This window comes from Engraulis encrasicolus, chromosome 19 (assembly GCF_034702125.1).
Source record: "Engraulis encrasicolus isolate BLACKSEA-1 chromosome 19, IST_EnEncr_1.0, whole genome shotgun sequence".
In the NCBI taxonomy this organism is placed as follows: domain Eukaryota; kingdom Metazoa; phylum Chordata; class Actinopteri; order Clupeiformes; family Engraulidae; genus Engraulis; species Engraulis encrasicolus.
In genome coordinates this window covers 42736919-42749769 of record NC_085875.1, presented here as the reverse complement: position 1 = coordinate 42749769, position 12851 = coordinate 42736919, and the positions used below count along the sequence as shown (strand labels likewise).

General features: G+C 44.4%; 1 protein-coding gene across 1 annotated transcript in view; it reads left to right on the top strand.

Moving 5' to 3' along the window:
* Nucleotides 1-12851, top strand: part of LOC134435480 (connector enhancer of kinase suppressor of ras 3-like) — an 83649-nt gene that overhangs the window by 32416 nt on the left and 38382 nt on the right. The window contains exons 3-4 of the mRNA XM_063184484.1: nucleotides 5897-6099; nucleotides 7892-7979. Of these exons, the coding sequence (XP_063040554.1) occupies nucleotides 5897-6099; nucleotides 7892-7979 (291 nt within the window). The remainder of the gene's footprint in view (nucleotides 1-5896; nucleotides 6100-7891; nucleotides 7980-12851) is intronic.

Genomic DNA, 12851 nt, shown 5'->3' with positions numbered 1-12851 from the left:
GTGTGTGTGTGTGTGTGTGTGTGTGTGTGTGTGTGTGTGTGTGTGTGTGTGTGTGTGTGCGTGCGTGCGTGCGTGCGTGCGTGCGTGCGTGCGTGCGCGTGCGTGCGTGCGTGCGTGCGTGCGTGCGTGCGTGCGTGCGTGCGTGCGTGCGTGCGTGCGTGCGTGCGTGCGTGCGTGCGTGCGTATTTGCGGTGTCCCCACGACTGTCACAGGTGATGGCGCCTGCTCTCACCTCTGACCACAGGGAGAGACCTGCTGTTTCTGCAGTCCTGCCCTGCCTTGTTTTTCATGTGGCTACATGTGGCTACACCTAGAGAGGACATAGGGTCTCCTCTCTCGCAGGGCTCCCCTCCCCTCCACTCCCCTCACCGTACGCCTTTCAAAGCTGCGCCATCTGTAAACCTGTCAGGTCTGTCTTTGCGCTGACATGGCAGAAGTAAGCCACAGCCTAACGGGCCTCTTCGAATGCTTTTAATTTAAATCCTTTCTGACGTACCGACGCCACTCCCACCCTCCATTTTTATGTCAGTCTGAAGTACAGCAGGACCGTTAAAAACATGTGTGTGAGTGTTTCTGTGTGTGTTTCTCAGAGAGTTTGTGTGTGTTTCTCAAAGAGAGAGGTTGTGTGTGCGCGCGCAAGTTTGTTTTAGTGTGTGTTCATGTGAACGTGTGGGTGTGAGCATGAATGGGTATATTTGTTTGAATGTATGTATGCGTATGTGCTTGTGTGTGCTTGTTTGCTTGCACATGTGTGTGCATTCATGTTTGCATGCGTGCATGTGTTTGCTTGTGTGTGTGGGTATGTGTTTGTGTATACGCAGGGCTCCAGACTAACTTTTTGCACTGGTTGCACTGGTGCGCCTAAAAAAATGTTTTAGGCGCACCAGCACAAAATTTAGGTGCACCCAAATGTTTTCACCACCCCATACACACACGCACCTCAGCTTTAAAAAAATAAAAATAAAAATAATAACAATAGCAATAATAATAGAATAATAATCATCATCATCATCATCATCATCATCTTTTAAAAGACCTGGAGCCTTTCATGTGCTATAGGCTAGTCTTCCAAATGTGCTCCTTATAAAAGACATGACAGTAGGCTACCTAACTAACACATCTTGGTTACAAGCAGTTTGGCTGGTAGAAAAGACCAAATTAGTTGCCTTTTAGTCAATATGTGTTTGACTAGTAAGATCAACATACCAGCACACAGCACAAGCGCAGAGTTACAATATGAAGATAGATAGATGGATGGATGGATAGATTTTTTTTAACAAACCCTGCTAAAAAATGTCATGATTTTTAAAATCATTAGACACAAATAGCCTAGCCTATGTTTACAGTGGAATCTGAGGTGAATTGGGTTTTGTCTATTTCCCCGTTTTTGAGCGCTCGCCCTCTGCATAATGATTGTGGTATCTTAGCAAGCGCTACGAACAGACACGACAGCACTAGTGCGCTCGCTCGCTCACTCTCTCCCCCTCTCTCTCTCTCTCTCTCCCCGTCCCTCGTGCTGTCTCGAGGTGCATGAACGATGCCTTGCCGATTGATAGCTGATAGGCAGTAGGCCTATGTAGCCTGCCCTAGTCGCTATCAAAAAACTCTCACAGAAGTCCCGACAGACTAGCGCGTCACCTGTTGTTTGGCCAGCTCTGCACGCGGCTAAAACGGGCAATTATCCGCAGCCTTCTGCGTTTTTGTGTGGCAATGTTTAATATCCGCTCAAGCCATTTAGTTTTTCCCCGTGATTGTGACTCTCTCGTGTTTAAAATATCCTCAAGTCATTTTGCTGTTTTTACCGTGACTGTAACTCTCTCGTCCGTTGCAAAACTCGCCTGGTTGAGAACACAAAACTCGCTGGCACATGTGAACTTGGATAGTTGAGTGAAGTCGAACATTCTATTCTGAAACGTCGGGCTGCCTGTGAACGAGAAAGGGGAAGAAAGCTACCGGTAGTTCAGCGGAGTTGAAGGAATGACCGCATCGACACGCTTTACTGTGTGATGATGGGCCACTACTGTAGAGTGACTATTAATTTTATGTCCATTAAAACGGTTGTTTGGTAATTGATTTTGTTCTACTGATGGCTGGTCGCACCGGTGCGCCTAAAAATATTTTTTAGGCGCACCATTGAAAAAAATTGGTCGCACTCTGGAGCCCTGATACGTGTTTGCTTGTGTATGCATGTTTGCCTCTGTGTTTGCAAACCTATGTGTGTCCCTTTGTGTGTGTGTGTTTATGTTTGCTCATGTGTGCGTGTTTGCATGTGTGGAGGCCTCAAGGAGTCTGGCAGTGATTAAGAGTTAAGACACTAATGAAGGAGCCTGAAGAGGTGTTTGAGATTTGAACCAAAACAAAAAATGGCGATGGTTTGCCTCACCACACCACTGCAGTGAGCAGCAGTGGGGGGAAAAGGGGAGCTCACGTCTAAACCCATGTGTTTTGAAAACGACGTCGAAACGTTAGTCTAATGCACTGTAAATAAATAAGAAATGACTGAAAAGACATCCGTGTGGCACCAGATTTCTTCCCTTTTTACTGATGTCTCGTGCTACTCTGCTTGCACCGGATTGTCACTTGTAGCGCGGAGTACGTGTTTGCCTTGTTCCCATGTGTTTTTCTTTCCGTTTTTCATGGGAGCCAGACACAACAACGTTGCTTGTTGGTGGCCTTTGTTTTGACCACGGCTTTGTCTTAAAGGTGAAATCCGATGGGGCATGAACTTGGGATGGGATGTACGTGTTGCAACATGATGATGAGTTCAAGTTTCTATTGTCGAGCTAAAAGAACTGCAGTAAGCCAGTGAACTCTAGCTGAAGCGCATAATCATAGTCGTAATCACAGGGCTTAAGGGGCATTGCTCCAGGTACAAAGCATATTGCTAATTTTTAAATGTTAACTATGCTCAAAGCAATTAGTTGATGGTATAATGAGAGTACTCTCATTTAACACAAGACATTGAGAATGTTATGTAAGTGTATATCTAAGTTAATCAAAAAGTTAGTAATAAATATAATGCATTAATACAGACTACTGCTTATATTAACCCATTTTAGCCTGGAGACACATATTCGCTGCATTCGGGCTCTTGAGATTTGAGGTTTTTTTATTACAAATGTGGGTATGTTAGAGCTGAATTAACACATACTAATGCAAAATGAGGGTCCTAGCTTTTAAATGTATCTTATGTTTTCTTTGTCTGTGCTTCAGAGGCTGAGATATTTAGGATTTAATAGGCAGAGGGCACCCTTTCCCAAAAAGGGCTCAGGCTAAAATGGGTGAAATGCATTCACTTTAAAAACCTGTGATGTCAAATGCCAAACATGCCCTTCACTGGATGACTGTTGGACCTAAACATTCACAGAACGTTACCCTACTGGTTTGCACATAGACTCAGCTGTTCTCACTATTGGTTACACTGTAATTGCTGTTCATTTGCAAGATTACACCGATTCCTCTCTCAACATGTGATTTACCTTACTGCACTCAAGCGTTAGTAGCCATACAGGGAAAATTGAGGCCAAACTGCATGATGCTGTCCAATCCAGCACCTCTGTAGTGAATCAGGTGACCTGCCCCAACAGAGCCGTGTGTGTGTGTGTGTGTGTGTGCGTGTGCATGCGCGTGTGCGTGCGTGAGTGAGTGCGCGTGCGTGAGTGCGAGTGTGTGAATGAGCAGAATAAAAGGCTCAAATTTGAGGAATGCGCTAGGAGGAAGTAGCCGGCCTGAGGAATGCGAACTTTGTCCGCTCCATGAGAATCAGGTGAAGACGCGTCACGTGCTGCCAGACTCCTCTCTGGAGTCTAGTGGGGCTGCTCTGAATTCCTCACGGGAGAAAGAGGGAGAGAGGAGGGGGGGGGGGGTGTAGTTCTGAATTCTTCCCCAGAGAGAGAGAGATAAACTCTGACCGATAGCCTCCTCAATCTTGAAGAGTGATGCTCGGCGTCGGCGCTCTGCTCTGCTCACATACAGTTGAGGACGATATTATTAGCCCCCCTCCTGAAATTAGACATATCTCTTCATTGATAATTGAGAATGATCATTATTAATAAATGTATGTTATTCTGGAAACGAATACACCATGGAGATAGTATCCAATAAGTTAAATTTGGACTTTTCCATTTTCACAATGAGTTTAAACAAAAAAGTGTAAAAATGGTAAGGACAAAATTATTAGCCCCCTTATCATTAATAGTCAATACAGTGCCATTTATGAACAAAAAATGACACCAGGCACTTTTATTAGTTGTTAACTATGTTGGCACATGTCCTACCAGGGATTTTGGCCCATTTTTTTCATTTTCAGCACTCTTCAAATATTATCTAAAGGATTGAGGTCGGAACCACTCCATGGCCATGGTTTTAGTATCCTTGAAGAACATTTGAACTATTTTGGATGCAAGTTTTGGGTTATTATCTTATTGAAAGGTCCAGTGAAGATCTTAGCTCCCTCTATGAGCTTATTTTTGCAAGGTCACTTTCCACATTCTATCATAATTTTCAGTTTTTATGGTGCCGTACACCCAAACAAAGTTTCCTGTGGCTGAGGCTGCCACAGAATGATGCATCCACCACCATATTTAATTGTGGAAACCATCTTATAACGATTCAAGGCCTATCCCTTTCTTCACCTGACAGAAGCAGAATTCATGCATCAAAGCAGGTGCAATTGAATATCATCAGATGAAAGCAGAGACGTTCAAAACTCATTTTTGACTTTCAAATGTTCACAGGCAAAGCTCAATAAAACTCTGATATGCACTGCCTTTAGTAAAGGGGTTATTCTGTGATGATGGCCCCAAAGCCCAATATGATGACAAGCCCTAACAACTGTCTTTCTTGGGGTTGGAGGGGGGACCTCCAGGTGAGGCCAGGTCAATAACAATCATCTAGGCAGGTGTCCAATGCTTCTTTGGTCTAATGAGGCTAAGCAGTTTCCACAGTTAAACATAGTGGAAGGGCATCAAGTTTAGTCTGTTATTCAGCCTCAGACACAGAGAGTCTGGGTCTGAATCTGGATTGCTGGGTCTTCCAACAACATTGTAACCCAAAGCATAAATTTAGATTAGTTCAGAGGTTCTTCAAGGACACTAAAACCATGATATTGGAATCACCCACTCATAGTCCAGTCCTCAATCCCACTGAGAGTCTGTGGTTAATGTCTATGCTCAGCATCCATGTGATTTGAACCAGCTAGAACACTTTGCAGTGAAGAAATGGGCCAAAAGCCCTAGTGGGGCATGTGCCAACCTAGGTAGCAACTTATCAGAGCCTGTTGTCAGTTTTGGTTCATAAATGGCGCCATATTGACTATTAATGATCAGGGGGCTAATAATTTTGTCCTTGTCATTTTTGCCCTTTTTTGTTTAAACTCATCGTAACAATAGAAAAATCCAAATTCAACTCATTGAACATTATCTCCATCAGTGTATTTGTTTCCAGAATAACAGAAACGGTTAATAATGGTCATTCTTACTGAGAAATCAAGAGAAATGTCTAATTTCAGGAGGGGGGCTAATAATATCGTCCTCAACTGTACATCATACATGTGACTTCTTCATTCCACACGAATGACCTGCATGTTGCTACCCATGTTGCTACAGTTGGTACTGCTTACTTGGGAACTGTGGAACACTTTCATTTCGAGTGTCAAAGCGGGGCATTTTTTTCACATGGTGTTATCACACTGTTATGACTACCGTTTAGTTTAAAACCTCCTAGCAACTTGATTACTTGTTGAATGAAATGAATGATTGATGGCGTTGGGTTTCTGTGCTGTAAATTCCTTGCATGCCTAATGGTTTACTACATGTAGTTTAGATTGTGTGTTAAAACTGTTCTCTGTCCAATCATTTGTCTTGATGTCCTGTGCTGTATGTTTTTTATTTTTTAGAACTATGGCGTGGAGACGGATAACCTGAAGAATCTGGTCGTGCGTATGAGGGCGGCGTCCAACAACCTCCACATGGGGACGTCGGAACGGCGCAAAAGTCCCACGTACGACGGCACCAACTCCCGCAAGCCACCCAACGAATTCCTCACCTCGGTTGTGGAGCTGATCGGTGCTGCTAAGAGCCTTCTGGCCTGGTTGGACAGGTATGGTGGAGTTATAATGTTTATCCCCCATCAGCACCAAAACCTCTAATGGCATGCTAAAGTAGTCAGGAGTGCTACTTCACTTATCTTAGGTGCTCTTTGAAGTCAAGAATATTGCCATTTAAAAAGATTGGTTAGACCAGTGGTTCTCAACCTTTTTTGAAGAAACGGCCCCTTGGCCTCATCACAAGCCTCCAAACGCCCCCTTGACATCATCATATGACTGAAAATGTCCCCCTTAGTATTAAAAAAATGAAATGGTCTAATGCCCCCCAATGGCAATTAAGCACCACCCCCTCTCAGCAGTATTCTTCTCAACGCCCCCTAGAGCTCTCCAACGCCCCCTGGGGGGCTGTACCACCCCCGTTGAGAAACACTAGGTTAGACTGAACACTGGTGTTGGTCTTCCCTTTTTTTTAATTTACTAAGCAGTGTGCCTTGGTAAATCAATGGGAACACTGACGCCAATGTGTCCAACGACACACTGGACATTACATGTGTTCCAGATATGACACCTGTACAAGCAAGTAGTAGTTCAGCTGTATGTGGAACTATATGTTTATCATTGAATAGCCATTTAGGCCTACTGATGAAAAAAATAACCTCTTATACTTACTGGAGAATCTCCAGTGGAGATGTTATGTTCACAGAACCCTTTTGGGGATTTATTGCCCTCAAGAACATGGGAACTGAAATTCTCACAAGAAAACTTGGCGGGAACATTATTTAAAGTCCTTTTTTGTTTTTATCCTGAAGAGTTTTTTTTTACTCTCTCTCTTTCCATAAATGCTTCAAGGGCAAATGAATGAAACTAGATCTGGTCTGGTCTGTTTCCGTAGTCTGACATGGTGTGGTCAATGTTCATGACTTCCCATGTTTACTGAGGTGCATCACTCACCAGTTGTAATATCTGTAGAATGTATTATGCTTGACATGCACATCAGGGAGTTGGGTTTTTGATACCCGTTTTACTAAGAAAAGGCTTTCGAGAAAGGGCCCGTCTCAGATGATTAGACTAATAAAACCACCCAGGCCAATCGTAGAGTAGCATTTTTTAAGCAGAGTTTGACTTCATTGTCCCTTTTAAGATTGGTAGATTGTTCTACCACATTTTAAGACTCGTTTATGGCCGAACAAGTGAAGAGAGCTCTGACAACTTTTTGATGGCAGAAGAATTTCTCCAGGCTAGTCCTAGAGAAGCATTTTGTTTAAACAGAGTTTGACTTTATCGTCCATTTAAGCTTGGTAGATTGTCTTCCTACCACATTTGAAGAGTGGTTTATGGCTAAACAAGAGGAGAGAACTGACGACTTTTTTCCTCACAGACAGATTTGTGGGAACTAAGTTGACATGGCAACTCCCTCCGTTCTAAACATTTTTTGTCTACTCGTCGTGACCCCCCAAACCCTCTGAACTCCAGACACACTGTGGCTGACTGTCATTGTGCGTGTCTGCCGCATGAGCCCCAAGTGGAAGCAGCCTAACGTCACTCGATTGGCCCCTGGGCGTGATTGATGGCCCATTCAGTGTTTTGATGCGCCATCAGTGGGAAGTCAGGGGCGGGACAAAAGGGGCCTACAGATGGAATATTGTGGGAAAACGTCAGCAAAACCAAAAACATTTTTTTGTCTCTTTATTTTCTTTCTTTCTTCCTGCTTTACCCCCTTCTCCCGCTTTCTTTCTCCCCCCATGTCTTTCCTCTCTGTTTTCTACACCTCCCTCCCCCATACCCTCCTCTCCTCCACTGTTCTCTGTTTTTGTCCTCTCCACCACCACCATGGTCCATCTGAAGGACGCCGCTGACCGGCATCAGCGACTTCACCGCCACCAAGAACAAGATCATTCAGCTTTGCCTGGAACTCACCACCACAGTTCAACAGGTCAGTTGACTTATGCACTCGCTCCTCACCGTGCTACAATACATCAACAGTCTTTCTGTCGGTCTATGAAGCATGTTTCCCCGTTTCCTGTGTGCTTATGCTGATGCTGGTGCTGATGGCAATCCCCTAGGCTTCTCTTGACACGTTGAAAGATCATGCAGGGGGTTTTGCACAGGTTAGGCATGTTGAAGAGCCTGAAGTTGAACCTTGTGAGCATATGGCGACTAGGGTTTAATATTTTTCCCGAAAATGGCATGAATCAAATCCCGGGATCTGACGGCCCATTTCCCGGGAATCCCGGGAAATCCCGGGTTTTTTTTTTTTTTTTTTTTCCATTTTTTTTTATCTAGTCATGTAGAGGCTATAATTCAACTGTTCCTCCCAAACTGGCATTTTGTATCAAGTTGTTACTGTTTGTATCATTATTGGGAGAAAGGAATTAAGATAAAGCTCTCCTATCCACCAACACAATAATAATGAAGTGTAAGATGATAGCCTGTGCGCAGCATGCAGCGCTTATCAATGACGTTGGATTGTTGGTGGAGCTCACGACTTTCACAAGTTTGATGCAACAGTGGGTTGGCTATTTTCCATTAAGGAATTGTGTTTGAGGTTGTGCGCAAATCATGGCACATTGTCCTTCACCTGTGGATAAACACGTCTACCGCCAGCTTCATGAGAACAATGTTTCACTGTCGGCTACTGTGATAAGCGGTGGGAAATATAGCCTATACGATGTCATCTCAATAGTGGAGTTCCGTGCATGGGATTTCATCTGGGTCAGTCAGAAATGGCAGTTTGCTTTAGCGCCAGGAAGAGTGTTTTTTCAAACAAGAAAACTGGTTCATCATAGGCAGGTATGCATGGCTAAACTGACTTTACCGTTTGCCCAAGTGCTATCGTTTTCCTCTGGTAATAGCACCGGGCGTCACTACAGTTAGGTGACCTCGCGCGCATAATAAACCCATTAAAATATAGGCATAGACTTCAGTGTCTTTCAGAGCAATATCAACCAATCAGCTCGGCTTTGCAACTAAACAAAACACTTTCCTGATGTCTACTTAACTAAAATAAGCTGCATTTTGTCTAATATTTGGAGACATCGCCTTGCCCTTTCTGCAGAGCGATTTTGGGAAGCGCCTCTCTCTCGTTCTCTCTCTAGTTCTCTCGCTCACACACAAAGCGACGCTTGCACTCTTCGCAAGACATATGTCACTTGACTCATCTTGTTGGATAGACCAGCCAAACTTGCAAGCTAGATAGCCAATAGTTTCGATTGTGCTGCTTGGGGAGGAGGCAAAATTGGTACAATTTTGGCTGCATGAAAGCATACACGTTAACTTTCACGTTGTGCGATGGATGGAGACAAGTTTGGAATCGCTCCCTCTCTCACCCTCTCTCGCTCACACACACGCGCGACGTAATTCTCTGCACTCTTCGCAAGACACTTGACTCGTCTTATTGGATACCATCCAAACTTGTAAGCTAGATAGCCAATAGTTTCGATTGTGCTGCTTGGACTGGATGTATTTAATCTGTTAAAATTTAGGCTGCATGAAAGCATCCACACGTTTCAACTTTCACGTTGTGCGATGGGTGGAGACAAGTTGGGAATCGCTATAAGTAGAGTTTTTTTTTAAACATGGGCTGGCAAGATGTAAATTACCTGCACTGCTTGAAAAAGACGATCGACTATGTGCCTCAGGCATCTTAAATACTAAAAACTAATAGGCTAGGCAGATGGCGGGCGGATTCGGTTTTGGAAATTGGAGAAAAAACATTAGGGCGGGTGGATTAGAAATTCTGAGAAGCGGTTGCGGATGAAATACGTCAACCGCGCACCTCAGACATTGCTGAAATGGGCCTGTACTGCTGCTGCTTAAATGAGCCTGAAGTGTTACCGCTGCTAGATGGCACTGTTGCTTATGTTGCTGGGACAACAAATAGACACGCACTTAATTTTTTTCCCGGTTTCCCGTCATGGCTTTCCCGGGAAACGGGAAATTGTTTTGATCAGATTTCCCGGGAATCCCGGGTCCCGGGATTAAACCCTAATGGCGACATGGGATGTTGCGTGTTTCTCAGATCTCTCTCTCTCTCTCTCTCTCTCTCTCTCTCTCTCGCTCTCGCTCTCGCTCTCGCTCTCTCTTTCTTTTCCTCCCTCACTGCCTCCTTTCCTTTCCCTCCCACACTAATGAGGGGAGGCACTCGGCGTGGCAGTTGCCGACTCCCCTAAGTTTACAGTTTCATTAAAAAACCTCAGGCTTTTAAAAGGTGGCTGGCAGTGGCGCAGCATTCTTCGGCCTCATCCTTTTTTTAAAGCCATGTGGATCCAGTTTCACTCCTGCAAGATGTTCACCGCAGGGGGGCTTGCTTCTTTATGCTTTTATTACCGCAAATGTTCAAAAGGCACGAAGGTGGTCCACATAGTATATGAATCTATTAATGCTGCCATTGAAAATGTAGTTAATAGAAATAAAAAACACATATGTATTTACTCAACATTTACTGTCATTAAACTTGTAATGGAAACTGGTAACCGTTAGTGAAGAAACATCCTTTTTTTGGGCCTTGTTTACATTTAATCTGATGGGGCTTTTGTTTTGGGCAAAAAAAAGGATTTCAGTCTTGGCACCCACTTGCCGACTGCCCGCTGGGCATGGAGGAAAGCCCATAGCATGGAGAAAAGTCCTAAGTGGCCTTGTTGAGAATGAATAGATGATGTGTACACAGAGCGGTATACACAGCACCAAAAGCTGTAGAGTAGAGCAATCTTTTTTTACTATGTTAGTCGGACAAGGTCAGGATGTTAATTCCCTACAGTGGCCTCGGTTCCCTTTGAAGTGAAATGTTTCTGTGCAACCTCAGCCCTTGAAACCTGTGGTTATGTGTCCAGACCTTTGTAACCCCGAAGATCTTATAGGAAGCTGTGGGTGCCCCTCAAGGTCTCACACGTGGCCACTCTACCCCCCACCCCCCTGCTTCCCACCAAGCAAGCAGGGCAGTTGTCCCAGGCCCAGAGGGAAAAAAGGCAGCCCAGAATTGAGTCCTTGTTACATTGAGTTGTATTGACAGGGGGGGCCTTTCAGATGACTGTGTCCTGGGCCCGACCAAGGCTATCAGTGGCCCTGTCCACCCTTACTGTGCTGAGGCCCCACTCAGATGTGCACGCTCAGGAAAAGTGGTTTTGTGGGAAAATAGAACGGAACCGAGCTAAAAATGTATCAGTTTCGTTGTACAAGCAATTGTGTAATGGCAATAAAAGTCTTACATTTTTAGAATATCGGAGCAGATATACTTTATTAATGTAGTAGGAAAATAAGTATGCATTGTAATAAACAATAGTACTACAGATAACGTGATGTTGTGTGTGTTTTTTTTTCACTCATCATCGCAAACCCCAACAGCAGCCAAAAATATACCGTGGAACATTGGCTTTTCAACTGTGTAGTTAAGGGGCAGGCTGTGTTAAACCACTGGCTGCTCCGGCTATGTTATCCAGAGAGAAGATATTTCTGCTCTGAGTGCATGTGTATGCTGTGCACAGCGTGTGCACCTCGTGAGGCCTTCATGCATGCGTCATGAGGGATAAGCGCTCCTAGCATGACCAATCAATGTGCCACCGCAGTGTCACAAATTAAATGTGAACGGACATAGCACAGCACAGCGATGTCAATAGTCATTCTCTCTCCCTGCTTGGTGGGGGCGGAGAGCTGAGAGACTTATTTGGCTGTAGTAGTGCACATGGAGATTGTTCCTGGGGGTGGTGTGAACTGAAGAGGTGTGTAAAGCCATTGCTGAAGACAGAAACACATGTGGCCATTGATTTTGCAGAGCATGTAATGAGGGGATTGGATTTGTGATGGCAAGGCTTTGTGTGCTCCTGTGAGCCCTCTCCCCCACTTTGACAGAAGATCCCTTGGTCTGTCCATCCGATTGTCCGTCTGTCTCTCTTTTCCCTCTCTCTGTCCGTCTCTCTCTCTCTCTCTCTCTCTCTCTCTCTCTCTCTCTTGGTGTGATTTCTGTCTGTCCATCTCTTCCTTTCTCTTTCTTTGTCTGTTTCTGTCTCCCTTGCTCGGTTACTCTATTTCTCGGTTGCGCTGTCTCTCTGTCTCTACTCGCTGGCTCCCTCGCCCATTCGCCCTTATCTCCTTCTTGCTGTCTGGCCATTTCATCGCATGCCTGGACAAATTGCCTCTGGTTTCAAAATCAAAGATGGCAGTGGAGTCGGTGGCCTCACCTGATCCTTATCAGCTGGTATGTGTTGACGTGAACACCTTGGGGATGACTAGACTTCTCCCTGCTTGTCCAAGCCTTCCACTGTTACCAGCACAGAGTAACGCTCATGTTTTTAAAAAAATATAAACTTTTGCAGGGAAATCATTGTGCAGATTGGATTTGTCGTGCTGTTCATTTGAGGATGTTTTAAATAGTGAAAAACAACAAGGACTGACAAGCTGTGTATGGTGGTAAGATTTATTGAAGAGGATGTTGTGATGTGGAACATACCGGACATACTGTATTTGCTTTCTCTCTCTCTCTCTCTCTCTCTCTCTCTCTCTCTCTCTCTCTCTCTCTCTCTCTATCCCTCTCCCTCTCTCTCTAGCACACTTAAATCATTGAGAAATAAACATATTCACCATGTCATTTTTCTAAATATAGACTGATCCTGCTGTCTGATGTGATGGAATGTACGCTAGACTACATTCCCTCCAAAACCAACATTTTGTCTCTCTTCAACCCCCCTTTTGGCAAATCAGTTTGGAAAACTCTTTTATTAGATCAAGAATATTGTGTTTTTCTACTTTACTTATTTTCGCCCACAGACAAAATGCACTAGTCATATGACCAGATTTAGGAATTTTCCGTAAA